General features: G+C 44.2%; 2 protein-coding genes across 2 annotated transcripts; both read right to left on the bottom strand.

Moving 5' to 3' along the window:
• Positions 1–431: 431 nt before the first annotated feature.
• znf106a (zinc finger protein 106a) lies at positions 432–12,392 on the bottom strand. Its single transcript, XM_035168753.2, has 19 exons — positions 11,696–12,392; positions 8,548–10,455; positions 7,989–8,454; positions 7,834–7,903; positions 7,474–7,628; positions 7,156–7,216; positions 6,742–7,056; positions 5,726–6,491; positions 5,493–5,542; positions 4,653–4,798; positions 4,420–4,554; positions 4,188–4,304; positions 3,596–3,787; positions 3,110–3,172; positions 2,872–2,991; positions 2,694–2,765; positions 2,527–2,598; positions 2,265–2,411; positions 432–2,000 (listed from the first exon to the last, which is right to left on the bottom strand). The coding sequence occupies exons 1-19, from the start codon at positions 11,932–11,934 to the stop codon at positions 1,944–1,946; spliced, it is 5,151 nt and encodes a 1,716-aa protein (XP_035024644.2). The 5' UTR covers positions 11,935–12,392; the 3' UTR covers positions 432–1,943.
• A 4,190-nt stretch (positions 12,393–16,582) lies between these two features.
• pacc1 (proton activated chloride channel 1) lies at positions 16,583–20,935 on the bottom strand. Its single transcript, XM_035169023.2, has 8 exons — positions 20,621–20,935; positions 19,519–19,627; positions 18,980–19,189; positions 18,702–18,856; positions 18,221–18,363; positions 17,843–17,984; positions 17,648–17,755; positions 16,583–17,571 (listed from the first exon to the last, which is right to left on the bottom strand). The coding sequence occupies exons 1-8, from the start codon at positions 20,657–20,659 to the stop codon at positions 17,410–17,412; spliced, it is 1,068 nt and encodes a 355-aa protein (XP_035024914.2). The 5' UTR covers positions 20,660–20,935; the 3' UTR covers positions 16,583–17,409.
• Positions 20,936–21,561: the final 626 nt, after the last annotated feature.

Raw genomic sequence — 21,561 nt, 5'->3', positions numbered from 1 at the left:
TTGGTTTGACTGTGTCCCCACACGTGTTGATGTTGATTTTAAGATGGCAGCTCTGACCACATCTATGTAAAGATGGACGACACGACAGCAAAAGTGAAGCCAAAGGGCCTCGATCGCCCCCTGGTGGCTGGCTGCTGTACCTGTCATAAACCCCGCCTCCTCCACTAACTAAGGGAGGAGGCGGTGATGTTTGTTTAGTTACGAGTTTCTTGATGCTATAAAAGCAGGAGAGATGTCATGATTGACAGCTGAGACTCCAAATGACATCATCAGCACAAGATGGCAGCAGCGTTCGTATCCACGGTGTTTTGGCTTCACTTCTGGATCGTAGGAGGAGTCGGAGACACATCATCCATCTGTATTTTACCGTCTGTGGTTCGGACACGTTCGATTTAAAGAGTATAAAACATCATAAAGACGACAGAAAACAGTTTTAAATGTTGCAACATTCTTTTTTTTTATTATAATTAACAATTTGTTTGATTGCACTTTCTTAAAAAATATCTCGTCACAACTTTTGACAACAACTGAAAAAACTTGAAGAAACTCAGGAATACCAGGTAAGAGGGGAACTGCTCGTTTTCGTCGTGGACGACAAACGGTCGAGAGTTTGAAGGACGGCGGCTCGGAGAACATCGGGTCAACAAACCCTCTGCAGAGGATCTGACCAAGAGAGCGGTCACCACACAAAGTCCGTCGGAGTCGACTGGACTTTCACACTGGTTAAAACTGGTCTAATGAGCCGGTTAAAAAAGCGGTTACCAACTCGCTTGTCTTTAAAGAGGGTGAAGTATGGCATGGGACATGAATCCTTATTCTTCCCTTCAAGCTCTTCCATCCAACACCTCCTCTGAACATCCTTCACGTCCACACTTTGTCAGAAAACCATCCCGCCTTCTGCTCGATGCTCCAAATATTAAATTAATTCCAAAAATACAACATTTCCTCGAGCGGGAAAATCCCGTCCTAAAATCATCACTTCACACTCACTCATGGAAAAACACTCTGTCGACAGTTATGAGGAAGAAATCCACACATTAACACAAACATACACACACACACACACACATCACCACGTTCACATCACGGTTCAGTTTTCACTGCAAAGGCAAATTCTCAAAAGGCCACGTCAGGCCGAGTCACAGCACCGCACCAAAGTCCCTCAACTCCTTTAAATCACCTGAATGAGCAACAGAAAAAATTAAACAAATGTAACTGAACCCAACGGCCGTTACAATCCGTTATTCTTCACCTCCAAAATAAAATTAAAACCAAACCAGATAATAAGTAAATCCTGTCACTTCAATGAAACTCCTTCAAAAGCTGTTTTTTTCCACAACTGAGAGACGACATCATTCATTTCTGAAAACTTTAAATTATTATTGTCATAAACACAAGTGTACTTTGCGTGAACAAAGGAAAACTTCGTAGAAGAAAATTAAAATAACAGTAGGTTGCTCAACATGAAACATCACAACAACAATAAAAACATCTGTTAACCCCATGCCATATAGAAGCCGACCAATCCGGAGGATGATTATTGGTTTAATGTCGCATTTTTGGAAAGAAAAGCGTAACAACTCCCTCTGATACCGGCAACGCTGAAGTTTCTTCAGTCAACTAAAGTCGTGTTTCCTTGTTTTACTTTGGTCAGTGAAAAGAGGAACTGCAGTGGTCAGACTGACGGAGAGAGAGGAAGGCGTGTTTTGAAGAACATATAAAAATAAACAACAGCACATCCAACCCTCCCGTCGTGATTGTATCGTGGTTGGATTCCAACACCGAACATAAAGGATGGAGTCATCAGACGCCACTCATCGGGCTTGACAAGTTAAGTGGGTCCCAAGAACGTCCCCCCCCAATATGGGAGGTCAACAGTGGGGGGGGGAGTGGGGTAAAGATAGTGGGGAAGGGAAGAAGGCGATGTTCCCACCACCGGAACTTTAAGGCTCCAGGTCCAGCTCCTCTTCAGCATGTTTACACATGTGCATCAGCATCCCCTGCAAAACAGATCAAAACGTCCATCAGGCTACGGCTACATCTTCATTATTGATTCATTCGACAGGTAGTTTCTCGTTTGGTTCCGTGTGTAGCATCAGGAAATGGTTCAAAATGCCCATCACTGTTTCCCAGAGCTCCAGGTGATGTCATCAAATGTCTAAATACCCACGACATGTAATTACCTTTAATGTGAGACGAGAGAAAGAAACACAAAAACAACAACAACAACAGGGAATGTGTGGGGTTAACACGTCTTTCTTTACCTGCTTGGAGCTGTTGCGCGAGGAGAAAAACTCTTCACAGTTTTTCCAGCGGCACTTGAGCGTCTGGAAGTTGGCACTGGTGTGGTCGTTGATCAGGTGCTGCTGCAGATGCTCCGTCACCCCAAAGACCAGCGAACAGCCGTGCCACTGTCAACACAACACGGAGTTAGGAAATCAATTAAAAACTCCACAATGAAATCCAGCCAGGACATGTCGCATCAATTCATCTCCTCCCGGTTCCACTTCCTGTCCCTTATCTCACCGAGCAGCGGTAGTTCTGCATCAGGTTCAGTTTGGTGGCCTGCACGCTGCCGTCGTAACAGCCCGTGTAGATCTGAAACACACAGCACACACAGATGTTCACGTCTCAAGAGACACATTCATACACCCCCCCATCGGATGAGATCACATCCCTGCTGGAAATCTTACCAAGTTCTTGTGGATAGTCATACACATCACCATGTCCTTGTGTCCACCGTAGACCTGCAGCTGGTCGTGAGACTGAGGAGGAACAAAGAAACTGGTTAGTTGTTTCTGTGGGAGCAGAGAAAAGCAGGGACTGAGTGTTTCATTAATCTGAGAGGACAGATGGTGTCAGGTTGCTGACCTGCAGGTCGTAGACTCTGACCAGTTTGTCCAGGCAGGCGGTCACCATCACCTTCCCCAGGATGGACACCACGGTGACAGCGTGACTGTGACCTTTATAGATGCGCACCAGCTTTCCGGTCTGCAGACACACAGCGAGGCAGGACATAATATAAACGGGATTCAACGACACTACGAGCTGGAGTTTTCACACGTAAACATTGTATATTGTGTATAAAGAGATAAAGTGGATTACTCACGTGGATGTTGTGTGTGTAGACGCACTGATCACTGGAGCCACTGAACACCAGATCATTGACCACCTGAGAAGAGACGAACGATTAGGAAATAAACTCAAAATATAATTCATCGGCACAAAGAAAACATATAACATGAAAGTATTATATAGACACAACAAATGGAGTGTAATTATAGAAAGCTTTTCCTGTCTTATCGTCAACTCATAGCACTTAACACTAAAAGTTGCATTCACCCATTACGCACACATTCATACACTGTTGACACAGACGGGCAATTTGCGAGACTTTGGACCGGAGGTGTCGGAGATCGAACCACCGATCTGGTTTAGTGGATGACCCTCTCTACCCCCTGAGCCACAACTGTCCCTCAATGTTCCTCTATTCAAAAAACTGAGAAGATACCGTTTCAGTCTCACTCCTCGTTTACTGGGACACTGTTTATAAACTCCCACTTGCTCCCTGGTGAAGTCTCGGTGTTGAGGTTACCTTCATGCAGAGGATGGTTTTGATGTGCCCCTCCAGCGTGCGCAGCAGGAGTCCGTTCTTGGCGTCCCTCACGCTGATGGTGCTGTCGTAGGAGCCGACCAGCAGGATCCTCCGCGCTCCCTCCTGCGATGTGGCCAGACAGCTCACGGCCCGGGGCCCGTGGCACTCGAACACCTCCATCTGCTTGTTTGTCTGAACCACGCAACAGTTGACAAATAAAGACAAAAGCCACTGAACGGAGATTGTGGCTTTCAAATACACCACCCCCCCACAAATAGATCATTGTAAACTAACGATACAACTGGTTCTTATCAAGAGATACACAATAGATAGTTTCTATCTCAATTTCAGTGTCCACAAACATCCTGGCAATTTCTAGAGGGTACATTTATATTTTCAGATAGAAATTTAGTTTTTTTTGCATGATTACATGCAGCACTTTTTATTATTGAGCTTTAGTATGTGTTCTATTGCATTATTAAGTCATGAGCTATTATTTGTCTAATTTTTCCTCGTCTCACATCCTCAGCCCAGCTGTGGGAAACCAAGAGTACGATATAACTTTCATTGTGTGTGACTTTGCGTTTCTCACCTTGAGGTTAAAGGTCACCACGGTGCCGTTGGCCAGGCCGGCGTACAACGTCTTCCAGCGGCTGTGGAGGCAGAGGACTCGGTCTGACAGAGAAAACTGATGCTCCAACTCTTGAGTCTGTTGACGAGGAGGAAGCGTTCACAAAATGTGGCAGCATTGTGGCACATTGTCTGCAACGGTATCACTCAGTGTGGTTCACAAGCTCGGCGGTTATTTCAATGTGTGTTTTTACCTTGAGACTGTAGCAGCGGATGGTCTGATCACTGGAACCAGTATAAAGGCGGTGATGCAGGCACGGAGCCGCGGACACCCACAAGCAGCTCACTTTGGAGCTGTGGCCACCATACACACCCACACATTTATGAGTCTGCAACAAGAAATAGAAGAAAAGCTCTGTCGTGGCGTTCACAGAGAAAAAAACCCTGACATCCTGAAAATCAGCGGCAGAGTTTCATCCACACTCACCACCAGGTCGAAGGCTCGGACAGTCCGGTCTCCTGAGCACGTGTACAGCAGCCCGTTGTGGATCTGCATGGCGTTCACCGCCTCCTGGTGGCCCTCGAACCCCCCCTCAGTGGGCATTTCATCCTCACCGTGGTCAGAAGACACATCTGGGGAAGAAATACACACGAAAACTATAAAGCAACATGTGACGTGTAGACTAAATCAAATTTGTGCATTTGCTTCTCTAGAATAAATGTAATTAACTTAAAATCCATACATTGTTTAAAAAGGAGTTATTATGGTCTTCAAAGCTTAATCAAAGGTGACAACACATCCAATAGCTGCTGGTCAACAACGATAAACCGGTGCATGTTTCCACTTCTCTAAACTCAAAGTTGTAATTTGCTTTAAATGTGTCAAGAAATGAATGTTCCCTCAAGTGTTGTCCTTTGTCGTCATATAAGCTGCTTTAATGATGCTGGAGCATGAACATCTGAAGACGTGTGGACCATCCATTAATATAGGGTCAGGTTAAATATACACACTTTCACAAAGTCGAGTCCGTTCCTCACAGCGCTCATCCGGCTCCACACTGTCACTATGAATATCTTGCCCATAAAAAGTAATTTGGGCGCTCTAGGGTCTATTTTAATTTGGCAGGGAGCCTGACATGTCTAATTTTGGCTGCTCAGAACATGGCAGGATTTAATGTTTGGTTACATGGTCACAACTTAAAGACGGGGGGGGTTGAATTTCTTTTATACAATTTAGCGAAGGTGAAAAATGCAAAAACCTGTATTTACTTTTAAAAACACTAGTTCAGCCCTTATAACACAAACACGTCTCCAGAGATGAACAAACCTGAGGAGTTCTTCATCGTCCTGGGCAACGCGACGGGACACGGCAAGTCGCTGGGGGGGAGAAAAGATGGAAAAGTTTAATCTTAATCTGAGATTGGACTCAATACGATAATCATAAGCAGCTTCACAAACAAAAAACAAATAGGATCAGTTGAATGTTCAGCTATTATCAATTCTGACTTCTCTAAAATTGACTTCTTGCATTTTATGACTTTGTAAAACTGTGCCACAAACCTCTCAGAGGATTTGCAGATGTCCATGTCACTTGTGGAGGTGACCTCGTTGCAGGCCAGGTTCTGTGGCACAGGTCTGGAGGAGTGTGGGACTTTAGTGGGATGTGGAACATCTGTGTGGGGCTGCTGACAGACTGCAGTGACCTCCATGCTCTCCTCTGAATCTAAGTTCACCCTCAGCTCAGTGGAGGCCATGTGGGGAAGCTCTACCATGTGTTTGCGGTCCACTTTCTGCCTATGCACCTCGTCCATGTTCACGTCACCCTCTCTATCTTCTGTGGGCAGAGTGGAGGTGCTGACCTGGGAGCCTCCACTGGGTCTCCTGCGTGGCCGGAGCCATCTCGGCCTCGAGAACTCCCCATCCACCTCGGTGTCACTGCTCTCGAGCTGCTCCGTCCCTTGGGCCTTCTTCAACACCTTCCTCTTCTTGAGCTTCCTCACGCGCTTTCCGCTGCTCAGTTCGGACGGAGAGGCGGGCAGATTGAGCACTGAGGGCACCGAGGGGATCTCGAAAGTCTTTGTGGCTGCACAGTCGACTACGCCCCCCACATCAGAGCCCTTCCTGCTCGGTGAGAGAAGCTTTATGGAGGATTTGGTGTCAATTTCAATTTTCAGATAGTTCCTCGTTGCCTGGACGGCCTTGTCCACTCTCTCGTACGGTCCTGACGAGCTCTCGTTGTCTCCGAGGTTCTCCCACGTATGTTCTGTTTTGGTTTGGTAGAGCTCAGGATTTCTCTCAGGAGACGGCTGAAAGCTGAGGGCAGGATCTGCAAACAGTTCAGAGGCACATTGTTAGTAAACTGCAGTTAATTATTGACAGAAGTGGGAGGACACTGGGGAGTATTTTCACTATTTCCCCTTGAGCTACTGCACTTAAAGGTCAAATCAATTCGGAAGGTAAAATCCATGACTGTCTAAATATTACTATGAGATACAGATTAATAAAATGTCAAATGTTTGTGTTTAAAAGGTTAACGCCACGTGGTGTTATGGGTGTTTTGCATTAAATGACATTACTTGGCGAAGACGCTGCAGCAGGAGCGACCGGCAGCTCCGGTGTTGTGCTGTGAGCACAGAGGGCCACATTATCCAGAGGGTCCGGCTCCGAGCTGACGTGGACCGGGGACTGGGGCTCCTCTTTGATAACTGCAGACATGAAGGGAAGACTGGAGGACGGGGCGGAGGCACGTTGAGCAGGAGGACTCGGACTGAGCGCAGCAGCAGTGTCCGTTACAGGGGAAAACATGAGGGAGGAAGCTATGTGTGGATCTGTATCCATGACATCCATCTTTTCTTCTTTCAGTTTGAGCTGAGGTGCTTCCTCCACAATACCTGTGTTTAAAAAAAGTTTAAAAAATTGTTATTTGATATTATGACTTGGTTTCTATAGTTAGTTATAGTAGTAGCATCCACACAGACATGGGTTCTTACCTTGCATCCCTTTAAGTAACTCAATGCGCTTGTTTCTCAGTGTGCTCATCTCTACAGCCACCTGAGGAAGACAGAGCCACACAAGAACCGTCAGAAAGTGAAAACTGTCAGTGATTCAAATACCCTGGAAACAAAACATTAAGTTTGCACTTAAACCAAAGAAAATAAGGGGCTTAGAAGCAGTGAATCAACACGAATAGTGTCTAAATATTTCACGAATAAACCATGAGACAACAATGGAATTAACATGAGACTGACCACGTACAAAAGGAATAAGTAAGATAAATCTTGAAATGATGGGAGATGTATTCTTCTCACCTGCTGTTTGACCACCATGAGGCGCTGCACCTCGATGTAGGCGGCCTCCAGCGCAGCGCGGGCCTGGATCAGGCTGGAGTCCACAGTCTGCAGGGAGCGACTCAGCTCCTCCTCCCGTAGAGACACCGCCAGCAGCTGGTCGATCTGCAAACGATCTGCACAGAGCACGGGGGACACTTAGAAACACAACTCTGGCTTACATGCAGTCTTTGCAAGCTTAAATCTAATGTAGCTGCAATGCTAATGTCCTGCACAGCGGCCTCAAAGACCACTGAAGCTTTGAATCAATCAAGATCATCAGATTCCATCAGCAGAGACAATATGTAACATCCATTTACTGTATCCATAAAAAACACCAACCCTTTTTGGTTTTGACCTTCCGTCTTTTGCTGTTGTGTTCCAAACATGACGTCTCTGCACTGTGAGCGTCCTACAAGAGAGAAAGACAGAGTCAACACAACTGCAAAGAGACGCTGACACGTGAAATGGGTTTGGACTCGGTTTCGTCTACTCACCCCAGCAGCTCTTCGCCTCTTCCCTGTTCCCTGAGCGTCAAACTGCTCCGTCCCTGAGCTGCTGTCCCCGAGCAGCGAATCCGACCGCTGGAGGGCCTTCACTGTCGCTGAGGTCAGCTTCTCTGGCTGCTTCTGTGTTTTGGCCCCAAACTGATCGAGTGTGTGATCCACCTCTTGTTGACAGGGAACGTCTTTGCTCCCTTGAGCGAACAAGGTAGAGATAGAAGATCCCTGTTGTTCTGAGCTGAGGTTTTCTCTTTGTGACATTTCCTTCGACATGAGGGACTTAAACAGCGAGGCAGTGGATTCGGGGGCCAGGCTGCTCTCTGATAAGGAGCGTTTTCGCGTGGCACCTGGAGCAGAGACTTCCATCAACGACTCCCAGCTGAGACCCTCTAACCGGGGAATGTCATCTTCCTCCTGGCTCTGGTCCTCCTGTTCATTCGGAACCATCTCTATCCCAAACCTGGAGTGTGACAAAACATAACATGAGCTGAAAGCAGCTGAAAATAGAATAACTTTCACTGTAAAATCTAAATGTCAGACAGAGAAATGTTACCTTGGCATCCCTTTCCCCTTGTCTTGCTTCTTCCTGACCTCCTGATACACCTGCTCCCAGTTCACGTTGCGCCGGGAGCCGGAGGAGCTGATGAGTTGGCGCACAGTGGGTTTGAGCCCCGAGTCCTTCTCGGAGTCACTCCTCCGCGACTCACTCAGGTTCCTCACCCGCCTGGCGATGTTCAGGTTGGGCTCGTGGCCTCCTGCTTTGCTCTTGGAGCTGATGTGTTTGGTCAGGTCTCGTTTTAAGACGGGAGGAAGCTCAAGCTTAGACTGACTTGTGTTCGATCCTGACACGGTCTGTGCGTCGCCACTCCTGGAGGTGTCACTCTCTGAGCTCTGCGCTGCCTCAACAGCCTGCAGAGCCTCATCTGGGGCCAAGGAGCAGGTTCGCTCCTCCACTTTCCCGCTGTTCTCCTCTTCCCTGCTTGAGGCGGCAGACTCCGAGTTCTCCATGGTGGAGGTACTAACTTGTAACGACTGGAGGAACTGGCGGCTGTCTGAAGATTTCAACGCAGGCTTTTCTGGCCTGACTGATGAATTTGGTTTGGCGGCATCCTGCCTGCAGCTGTTTTCTTTGTTTACTCCGATCTGACTCTGAGCACAATCCCTCTGCTGCTCCTCCACAATGTGCTGTGAGATTTCCATCCTGTCGCTACCTGAGCTATCCAAAGAACCTCTCTTTTCTAACACGGTCTGTCTTTCTTTCCTGGGGACTTCTGGGAGCTGCCGTTCCTGCCTTGATTTCAGGGGCACAATAAGTGGAGCTTTACAGCCGAGTCCACTCTGTTTTGAAGTGGGCTTTGATTGTGCGTTCCCTTGACTGGAGACCTTACTCAGTTGCGTGGCGAGAACAGGAAGTGAGGACGTCTTCTTATCTTTCTGCAGTGAGGATTTAGTGACCTTCTGACTGGAAGGAGCAGATGCAGAGTTCTGGTGTCCTTCCCTCTGAGCACTGCTGCTTCTACTGCTGCTGCTGCTGCTGCTGCTTTCCCTCGGTTTGGTTTTAAAATCTGTTTTTGGCCTCTCTTTTGCTTCCACCGTTCGTCCACTAGAAGGCAACGGCCCTGGTTCCCTCTCAGGTCGGGACAGCTTGTTAACGGCACTGGTCTCTGGTGCTGTATCTTGCTTCTGGGGTTTAGGGACTTTGGGGTGCTTCTCTGATGAATTTGGGTTGGTGTCTTTATGGGGCCCGGACTCGGAGCCCTTTGTGACGGGATAGGGGGACCAGCGACAGGCTTTGTCCAGCTTTGGATTGCTACCACAGGTCTTAGAGGTTTTACTACCGTTGTGCTCAGATTCGGCTGTTTGTCCCTTGCTAACTTGAACCCCGTTACTCGGCTGACTTCTCTCGTTACTGGCAGTATTTTGAAACTGGCTAGAACCCCGGGAAGAGAAACTAGGGGGAGGTGGATGCGTATTAATTGGCCCTGAGCTGCCCAAGGGACGGCCTCTTTGTTGGTACTGAGATATATTGTTTTGGCCGTAGACCCCATTACTGCTGCCTCCGCTGCTGAGCCAAGGCAGTCGATTCTGTTGATTGCCAGACAACCCACCCTGATCCCACTGCCTCCTGCTCCACCCTCCCTGGCTATGCAAGCTTCCACCAACACACTCTTCAGATCCCCATTTCTGGAAGTTGGGAGGCTCCTGAGCATGCCAGGTGGCGCTCTTTCCCTGTTGACTGCAGTGCCAGGGCCGTGGCTCCCCTGATCTGGCACTGTATCGGTTGCTGCCGTACCAAGATTTGTGCTGACCAGATCCACCGAACCCCTGTGACGGCTGCTGCCAGGTGTATTCCCGCTGGTAACGCTCCTTAGCTTCTTTTAACCGCTGCTGAAACTCCTCCTTTCTCCTGCAATCATCTTCTTCTTTTGCCAGCTTCACAGCAGCAGCCTCCTTTTCTTTCCTAAGAACGAGACACAGATCTTCACTCAGTGGCCACTTTTTAGGTACCTCTGCTTTCATAATGCTATTAATGTTCACAGTCATACGCACACACACACGTACATGTAAAGTTACAGGTATTAGCTCCTGGTCTTTAGTGAAGGTTGTGAGTATTAAAGCCACAATGCCCTCAAAAGAAATGCAAAGAAATTCAAAAGTAATCAGAAGAGTTGTTTGTATTTGATTCTCTGAACACACAGAAATGTATCACCTGACTCTACCACTGCTCCACAGAGAGATTTACTGTCTTTAAACTCTGGGTTTTGGTTTTTTTCTCGCGCATAACATTTGGTTTGTTCTCACCAAACTCGTCACCATTGTTTGCAGCCAGCAGCTGTTTTCATGAATGAATAGAAGGATGTGTAAAAAGAAAATAGTTTGCTGACAATTTGAAAGTGGTAAAACAAAATCTCTCCTCCTCTCTGGCAGCAACGGTATATTTTACGTGATTTGAGATTTATTTGAATCTGTTTAACAGGACGTTAAACAGATTCTCTTGGCAGCCGTACATTCTCTCGGCACACTGTCGGCAGACGTCTAGGATTGGTTCAGTATGACCTACAGCTCAGGCATGTGACAGGCCGACAGCTGAGTGTCGGCTTTTGCCCTCAACCGTCTCCTCACATATCAAACTTTACCAGATGCTGTGGTCAGAAGTGTTTTCAAATGTTTTCAGTGAGATACTGAGATACTACATGTCTTCAGAAAAAAAAAAGAAACCCAGCCCACATAAGGAAGCCTCAGAGATCAAGTTAAAGAAGAGTTTGTAGGTCACGGATATGTCACGTCTGAACTTCATTCGCAGTCATACTTTTTTATAGTCTGCACTCCTGACACACGACACGACTCTGCTGGACGTGAAGCTGCAGCTAAAAGAGTCTTGTGAGCGACACTGAGCAGAATGTGACTATACATGGTTTACAGTATGTTGTTCACACATGTAAACCTGTGAGCTACCAGCCATCTTTATATCAAATCACAGCAGCATCATTCATATGGATTTATCTCACATATGTTGAGCACTAAAAAGAGCAGAGTAGTTTTCACCAATAAATAAGCATTCATAATTTAGTTTTAGACCCTTTTTTCAAAGAAGGGACTTTATAATACTACATTTATATCACATATTCATTTACAACCATTGTTCCTCCAACTTAAAACCCGATAACATCATGAAATTGTTTTTTTTAAGAATGCCTTACCTGATGAGCTCTTTTCTCTTTTCAATCAGGTCCACCAGTTTCTGGTCGAAGTAGTCCTCGCGGTCGTTCCCAGCATGCTTTTGTTCCGCAGCCTCCACATTCTGCTTGTGCGTGGGACTGGAAATGTGGCTGGCATAATCAGTCAGGCTCACCACCGTCACCTTGCACACTCGGCACTCATGTCCGCAGTCCCTGGGGAGGGAAGGCGAGAGCGGGCGTTCAATCGTTCCTTCAGGCATTGTCCTGAACTCGTCTTGGATCGGTTTCTAGTCTGCAGAGCCTTAAAGGAAAGTACTCAGGCTCTACTTTCTGTGACTTAAAAGTCAGAATACAAACAGGAGAGGAGAATACTCAACAATCCTTTTCAAAAATATAACTTGTCCGAATTGTTTATCTGTCGCAGATCAGGAGGTAGCTAACTTGCAATTTTTTTCCGTTAAAAAAAGTTTAAATGTTTATCATCCTGATCTTTGTTGTTGTTTTTTCTTCAGCAGGCCATAGGTGGCGAAGCGAGGGCAGGAGCAGCCAGGCTGGACCCGGGCAGCGTGCTCATCTAGCTGTTTATGTCCAGCCACCAAAACAAGCCATGCAGCACAGCACCGGGACGCAGCACAGCAGCCTAGTGTCCGGTCATGATGGTGTCCGCTGCGCTGTGAGACTCAACACAAGGCTATGTCTGTATTTGACCCCCACACTCCTCACTGAGAGCCGGGACCCAGCCCCCTCCAGGCCAGCATGTGTTATTAAAACAGGCCCGAGCAGCCCACGGACCAATCCTGAGCAAAGCCTATGAAACTGGAGACTCGTGCAGCTGCTCCCAGCCTCCGCTTCAAAAACCTATCCCAAGTATGTCATCCCGTGATTCTGATACCGGTTGTGACTCTGCTGGCTCCTTCTCAATTTTCTGTTTCAAATTTGTGTCATGGCATTCGGCCATTATCTGACCTCTGGTGCAGTTGGCAACCTTTTCATCAACGGGGATGGTTCTTAATCAAGCTGCACCACATTTTACACACTCGTACATATCAGTCTCAGGGAAAATGTGGAAAAATCTCACAATGTTACAATAAAGTTAAAAAAGAATCCATGGAACGCACTCTGATCCAGATGTAAACCAAAATATATTGGGTTCCTCTCTGATCCTTCTACGACTCTTTGGTGGAGATTCGTCCCGTTGTTTTACTGTAATCGTGCTTTAAAACAAACCAACCCACAAATAAATGGACAGGGGTCCAAACATAACCTCTTAGGCGGAGGTAAAATGTATTTGGATCAACACGTTTGTTCTCAGCTGCAGCGGTGAGGAAACTGAAACCCGAATTAGTAATTAGTACAGCAAAGACGTCAAATAAAAGCTGTATCAAGTTAAGCTTCAGATACATATTACTAGAGAGGCAGTTTTCTAAATCCATGTGCACTCTATTAATATTCTATATTTTTCTTACAACTATACCAGCTCCAGTTTAAAAAGACGCTCAGCAGCAACTCAGGACCTGAATCGATATTTGTACTTGTGGAGATTCTTCAAAGTCAGCAACGTGCCACATGCTTTCATTAATCTCCACGGCAGTCACAAGATACCCAGTTGCCCCCTATCGCTCGGGCCTGTTGTTCCGGAGAGATTGTGTCTAAATATACGTGCCACACTTGAAACAGCTGCCCATATATCCCCTGATCCAGCACGTGCCCATGTGCACACGTGCCTCATGACCCAATTTGATTTTTGACTAAACATTTCATACCCTTAAATGTTCATTTTAAAATGTAAACATTCAATAAGAGGTGTCATCAAGAATTGTTTGGGAAATACAATGTTGGTATATTATTCATTTCTGTAATGCATTGATGTTTCCATGATATCTGTGCATGCTGTGTATTTTTAGACACTCACCGGCCTTTGAGCTTCTCCAGCTCTCGGTGGTGCAGCATACTCCTCATGTGCTCGTCCATCTCCTGTAAATAGACTTTGTTAATTCTTGAAAAGTTGTTATTTTTAAGCATTGCATGTTTATTTAGGTGTTAGATGCCACAAGAGGGAGAATTTAACAAGAAATGCAACTGAAAACAAAAAACGCTGTAATAATGTTGAGTGCAAAAGGAAATGAAGTATTAATTAATACATTAAGTATCATGTAAATATAAGTACATAAACACAAAGCTATGTGCATAAAATAATGTGCATCAGAACAGAACATATACTTTATATGATAATGCCAATTTAATTATTTGCAAATCCTTCATATTTGTTTTGTCCACAGCTCCTGAACGTATCACATGAAATCCAACAGTACTTCTTTGTTTATTCTGTATGAATCTTGTCTGAGGGTGAATTACCTGCTTAGAAACGTGGATTGTTTCACAGAGGATGCACTTTCTGTCTCTCGCCATTTTGAATGAGGATTGAATGAGGGTGGATCTCAGCCCATTACTGTCAATAGAGAGAATGAATTTAATGACAACACTCATTAACAGCTCACAACAGGACAAAGCAAAAACTTCTGTGTTTATGATAAAACCGGAATTACAGGTTCAACCTGTGGAATATGAGCAGTGTACTGTACGTCAGTAGTTGAGCTCGCAGCAAGTCAGACAGATCAAACCTCTCTATTCCACAACATGCCTCAGCACCGCAGCCCAAATACCAGCACAGAGTTCAACCTGGACAAGGGTCTAATTCCAGTCTGCTGATAGAGCAACTCTGTGGCCAGGAGGCAGTAGAGCCATGGCAGCATCAGGCCTATGTCTGGACAGGAACATTTCACATTCACAAACAGGGTGAGAAATGTGGGGCAGGAGTCAACTGCTGGTGAAGCTGTCTGTGACGGTTTTTATACGCTAACACAACCTTCTGTAAACACAACTGACCCAGAGGAAAAACATGTTTCTGCTCTGAAAGGTTATAGGTGTATGAATCTAGGGACGAACCCGCCATCTTTGTCATATTTCTGATGCTGTCAAAATGTAAAACCATAACAAAACAAATATCCTTCATATATTTTGTAAGATCGTATTTCTGAAAACAGAATTATTTCTATCTTAAAACAATTTTATAGAATAAACAATACATGCTTACATGTTATATGAGAGAAAATGTTTATCTTAATTCCAGTTATCTATATTTGGTGGTGTTTTTGCTTTTGTTTAGTTAATTATAACAGTTTCGAGATTAAACTGTAAAATGTGTAAACCCTTGTAACATGTCTTTGTAACAAGGGTTTGATAACTACATGTTAGGAAGGACAGAATTCCTTATTACCCCCCCCCCAATATCTGTATCATCATCAGCCCCCAAAAAGCACCATATCCACACTGCATAACTTCCATCTATCGACACACAACTTTCCTACTTCTACCATATTGATTCATGACACCGTCAAACAGCAACGTTTACTGTACAACATAATGAATAATAACCACAGTTAAAGTCAGGACAGCCCATCGCCCTCATTAGTTAGACCTATATTCTATTCCTGGTAATGTGGAGCCTGTTAAACTTCCTCCATCACAATGTGTCTTTGCAGCCAAAGCACCAGAGGTCAGCTGTTTACAGTGTAACATCAGGAACCAGGAGGGTCCCAGGGTCAAATGACCTCTGAGGCTGTGGGTCAAACTATTCAAAAGTGATTAAATCTGCTGATGCACTGAACAAAGAATATCTTAAATCATACAAGCGATCGAGTCTGAACAAACATCACACAGCTTTCCTCTTTCTTCCTAAAACTGAAGGGGGGCGTTGACTCTAAAGTTAATTAAAGCTTTTTAAAACTTTTATCACAAATAAATAACGTCAGGTCCAAAAGTTATCTCACATTAAAAGCTACAGACTAAGAGAGTGACGATTAAAAACTCATGGATTGTCACAACTTGAGGAGTTAGCTTAGCGGCTAACAGTTAGCTGCTCGCTGCAGCAGTTCCTCCATCACACGTCGAGTGAAGTTCGCTCTTCTGACGTGGTGATCGCGGTTGAACATAAAAGTTACCAAACCATCAGAAGTCACGAGACTGTCAGAAAATAACTATCCCAGTAGTTTAACACGAGTTTACACTTAGCCTGGTTTCGGTTGTTGTTAGCCTAGCCCAACTGCCCGATTAGCATGTGTGTTAGCATCTACCTTAACTTACGGGACGAAAAGGCGAAGAAATACCAACGACGGACTGTCCGGCTGCGTGAGTCACGAACTATTAACGCAAATACAAAACTGCGGAGAGATTTAACGACGTTTTACGCCGTTTAGTAACATTAACAACTCGCAGGTTAGCACGCTAGCAGCAACATGCTAGCAGCAACAAGCTAGCCAGCGACAGCAGCGACTCAAAACAAGTGGATTGTTTCGGGTTTTACAAACGCGACAGTGTGCGCAGCCGCGACACGTTGAATTTAACAAGTTATGCGTGTTAATGTGTGAGAGTTTAGTACCTTAAAAACATCCAGATGTGTGAGACTACAGCATTTTCTCCTGCACCGCTGGAGCTAACAACAACATCCTGCTCGACCCGGGAGGCGTTCACGAGCATCGCGCTGTGGGAAAACCGGACACCGCTTTCTGCCCCGGCTAAAAGATGTGGTCTTGAGCTTCACTCGTTAAGAGTTGGAGAAATAATATACTTGAGTAAAAGTACTAATACCAAGCTGTAAACTGCACTTAAATATTACTACTTTTATTTATATTATTATCAATTTTATTATTTCATTACCATTACTCTTTAATTGCATGAATGCTTTGTCTGAGAATAAGCTTATGATGATAGTAGAAACCATAATTAAAAGTGTTAAAAGTAATTTCTATAGTTAATAGAGTTGCGCTCCCGGCATTATTTATCCTTTGAGACCTTTTCAACAGCTTCAGGCAGAATATGAGTCATTCACATGTGCACAAACGGTAGAAATCCAGGCAGAATGTTTATTTTTATTTTCCAAATTCTCTACAAACAAAAGTGTGTGAGACACAATCCTGAACAGCAACAGCATGGGTGATAATTCAAATAGAAGTTAAACACAATGACACACTGATACATTTTTTACAATACATGTGTTCAAATCAAATGTAGAAAGAACAGGAATTAGACACAAATTTGGTTCCAGCTCGACCAAAACAAACGTCAGATCCCTCCGACACAAGAAAAATACTTTTCTGATCCCTTTAGAGTTAAAATACATCAAGTGGTCATAAATCCAAGACACATTCCAGTTTGTGCTCAGTGACATTAACAGCATATGACTGAGCATTGTTTTGAATAAGTAGGACACGCAAATGAACAATGACAATATTCCCTTTAAAATGATATTATCTACACAAAGACCAAAATAAAATCCAGCAACACTTTGACCAAAGTTCACATTTTCTCAGTTGTAGACCTGAAAAACCCAAACTCACAAACTCTCTCATCGTTTTCTTTATTTGTGCGTAAAAAAATACATTTCAGAAACTACATCTCAGAAAATATCAGTGAAATATCTCAAGAACAATAAATCTTTGATTGTGTTATAAACACAGAACTTTCCATTCGTAGTGAAGTGATAGGAAATGACTGATGGAGCAGTAATATTCAGTTAGAACACATCACCCTCAGGTGATATTATCTATACAACAAATCTTGCGAGCAAACATCATTAGTGTTAATTATCCTTAACGACAATGCAAACACAGTGAACTGACCTCAAAACCCCTCAGGACACATGCTAATAAAGATCTGAACCGGACCAGACTGTGTCCTCAGCCGATTTGGTTCAGTTCCCGTGCTTTATTCCTCAGGTGCCTCTTACGCATCTTGTTTATCCACTGAATAGCGAGCTTGGCAAAGTTAGCTGCCTTGAAGAAAGCCATGAAGACTCCACACAGGATGGCGACGGAGTTCCAGGGATTTGCGGTCACGATCTGTTTGGAAGTGAACAGAGTTGTGTTACAGAGCGACACACCGGACGGATGCTGACGTGGAACAGGGAGAACTTACCAGTCGGATTTCTTGCATGAAAGGATCCCGCCATTCAAAGACAGCAAAGAAAAGCTGGTTGCTTTGCTCCGACTCAGGTCTTTTATCATTGAATTTCACCACAGTTGACTAGAAGACCAAATGCTGAGGTTAATGCTTTTAAAGTATATTTTCATCTCGTACGCACGCACGCGTAAGTTGGTCGGACATAGATACCTCTTGACGAAACTCCATAGCATCATTGCTTTTCCCAGACGTCCTCACTAAAGACATCTTGACCCAGGTCCTGAATCCTCCAGAGAAGGTCCACATGGAGTAATTCTTCTCACAGTCCCTCATGAACTCTGACTGATTCAGGCTGTCAGGGAACACAGGGAACACTCACATCACATCACAGCACATGTGCATTATTTAATACACGATCACACCGGGTCACAAAGCTTTTTACAAATCAGTGTTTACTTTCGTTTCATGACCCAAAAGTCACTAAATAACTTTTAAATTGTAAACTGTCAATCAGTCGGTGCATTATCTGTGGTGTGAGCCACCAGGAGGCATCAGTAAACAGGATCTATCCACGGTGTTTGCAGTTACCTGTCAGTCAAGTCACTAAACTTGGCGAAAAGCATGTAGGTGATGGCACTGAAGTCCTCTTCGGTTTCATTGTGACTGAACTGCATGAAGACCAGCTCTTTGTTTCTGACGTCAGAGGGACCGCGGACCACCAGAGCTCGTTTCTGTGAGACACGAGTAGAGACGTTTTTATGATCTATCATAAAAGACAACCCATCAATCTCACTTCTACCACCTTAGCTTAAAGGAGGCATGTGATGTTTTTCAGTGTTTCTTTCCTCTCGAGGGTTTAATGTTTTTTGTGAATGTAAAAGTTCCGCAAAGTTAAAAAGTCCTAAAAGCTCCTAAAACACCTCGTCAGTAGTCGGCTGATACTTCCACATTAAAATGATCAACCTGTATATGAGCAGAAACTATGCTAAATGTATTAATATTCTTGAACTATAACTGTTTGTATTGTTGACGCGTGTGAAACCACCAGTTGAAGGAATGTATGGCTGACCTCTGTTTGATTTGTAAATGGTCCGAAGTAAGTCACGTTGTTAATCACACAGTCTCCCTGTTGAGGTTCGCCCAGGTTCACTAACGAAGGGATGTCGTCGTGGTAGTGATGTCTGCAGCTCAGCAGCTGAGCTCGGCCAGGATAGAGAGCGATACCTTGTTAAAAAACAACACAATAATGAATAATAAATCATCCTGGATCAAGACATTTCATTGTTGGTTTAACAAAATGTTGTTGATAGAAGCAATGAACAGTTGAAGATTATTATTCATACAAACCAGGGGGAGAAAACGACTCCACCTCTTTGTAGGTGACGGACATGACGGGGTGGTTGAGTTTGTCCAGAAAGTCAGAGATGGTCTGGTACACCAGGAACGCCGCCACCGCCGTCAGCAGCAGGTAGATGAAGATGAGCGCCACCGTGAAGACATTCTTCAGGCAGGTTTTACTAAATCTCCTCGCCGGGCTGCTCTCACTGATGTCGTCCTCTGCAGCGGGAGAAAATATCGGTCATACAACTGACAAATTCAGACAACCTTACGAAAACAGAGAAACCAGCAGCAGTGATAAACTGTGTTACTGGCAATATTAAAATTCAAGATAATTCCTTTTTTTTTTTAATTAAGAAATAATAAAAGATCAGCTCTAGGTTGATGCTAATCTTTAGATTTCATGTAAACATAAAAACAAACAAGTTAAGCAGCTCTAATCCGTGTCTGCTTAGAAATGTTTGAACTCCTGATGCTGTGACATGTTCGGGAGAAGATCATCAACCCCCCCAGCGAAGAGGCCTCTCTGACCACAGCTCTGCTCCCACCTGGGGAGATCCTGCCGTTCGGCTCTTCTCCCTCCTCCAGGTCTTCTGGTGAATCGTCAAAAAGGTCCGGAGACTGTGTGTGGCCTTCACCTTCGTCATCATCACCGAACTGGGAGGTTGAGAAGATGACATTTTATTTTAGGCAGCAGCACAGATAAAAACATTCACTACTTTCTCATTGGCCGTTGCTTCTTTAATATTCTACTATATGAATGAAAATGTGAATTCTATCACTGTAGATGCGTGTGTGATGGATGCATGTACTTGTTGTTATTTGATTGTGTTTATATGCTGCAGACATTTTCAAGAAAGATTCCACACTGTGGCAATAAAGACAATTATATTATATAATAATAGATATTCATATTCTATATAAAGTTATTTATATATTTTGTTATCAGAAACAGGTAAACGATTTATGGAAAACCATTTAAAATAAATATATCTAAAATACATCGATGATACAACAAAATATTAAAAATAGCTCCATCTACAGCAAAAACAACAGAAAGATTATACACCTTAAAGCATCTCTAATAATAATATACATATATTAACAGATAACTCACTATATATTACTTTGATGTACATTTATCTTGAGCAACTACTTTTACAATATTGGATTACTTGTACTTAAAGTAATGATAGTAAACTTTATTCACACGTCACTTTTTTAAACAATGTTACAGATTGTTTTACAGTGACGAAAGACAGAAGAAAGAAGAAAATAAATAGGATTCTGTCCATTCATCCGACCAGATAAATAAATAGGACAGTGTCAGTCACACGTGATGGAGCTGTGTTGTTCTGACAACGTGCAGCAGGAGAACGAGGCTCCTGCAGGGACTTTAAAATGCATGTAACAGTTAACGAGGAGCAGGGGGAGCAGCAGGTTGTAATGAGCGGTCAGACTCGAGAGAAACTCTGTGGTCAGCTCGTTTCAAGGCACAGGAAGCTGCTCCGTCCTGCTGCTGCTGCTGCACAGTCACATGATGTCCACCGAGCCTCCACCACTTCTTCTAGTAATTATTAATTAAAGGACAAACAGCAGCATTAGGAAACCGTGTGTGGGGTTAAAGGAGGATACACCTCTGCTGCTCACCTCTCGGTATGAAGACCGGGACTTGTCCTTCCTCAGCATTCCTCTGCACGGAGCTCTTCAACAACAACAACGAGAAGAAGAAGTAGAAGTTTGAAAAGCACTCTTCATAACCACCCGATGCATGTTTAATGAAGTCCCCTTGTCCCAGGCCTCAGGTCTCAGCTCCTCTTTCCCAAACACAAACAGCCTGTGCGGATTCTGGTGACGGAGATAAAGTCAGAGCCCATCCCATGATAATGAGACACCTCCAGGCCGCGATACAACAGGAACACACCACGGGTCCTGGTTTCCTCGTTTCCTGCGCCCTTGCCCTCTGTGGTGACCTAATGCTGCCTTCACGTGCTCATAGGAAGTTTCTCTAAAGTCACTGTACTGTAAAGTGAGTCTCGAGTTTTAAGTGACCAATTGAATGTTGCTTTTATTTCATCTGCCTGTATCACTACTGTTTTATTTTCCAATATCATTTTAGCCTCTGAGTCACACATTTTGCTGTGTTTTAGTACGTTTGTGTGATATAAATATATTATTATATATTATAAAATATATTATAAAACTTTATATGTTGTTTTTTTCCCTTCTTTTTCTCTGGGTTCATGTTTGAGTCAGTCCATTATGGACCAATGAGCTTTACTGAAAAGAAAAACCAGTAAAAACCTGAACAAAAACAAAACAATATCACTGGTCTATTTTTGATTTTCGAAAAATAAAGTTTGACTTCATTGCAACTCAAATTCCACTTGTCGGCTTTTCGCTGTCTTTACACTTCAACTTTGAGGTTGTTTCTGTTTAACTTGTTATAGAGGAATGCATCGGTTTTCTTATTTAAGACCTAAAATAAGTTTTATCATCCTGTGGTAATTGCCATAATCTGTTTCTTATCATTGCACACCCTGCACGTGGCGGTAGTAATGTGTGAGAAATGGCATGCAGCCCTCGATTGA

Source organism: Hippoglossus stenolepis, chromosome 10, assembly GCF_022539355.2.
Source record: "Hippoglossus stenolepis isolate QCI-W04-F060 chromosome 10, HSTE1.2, whole genome shotgun sequence".
Taxonomy (NCBI): Eukaryota; Metazoa; Chordata; class Actinopteri; order Pleuronectiformes; family Pleuronectidae; genus Hippoglossus; species Hippoglossus stenolepis.
Note: the sequence above shows the minus strand (reverse complement) of the source record. Positions and strands in the feature narration are given on the sequence as shown.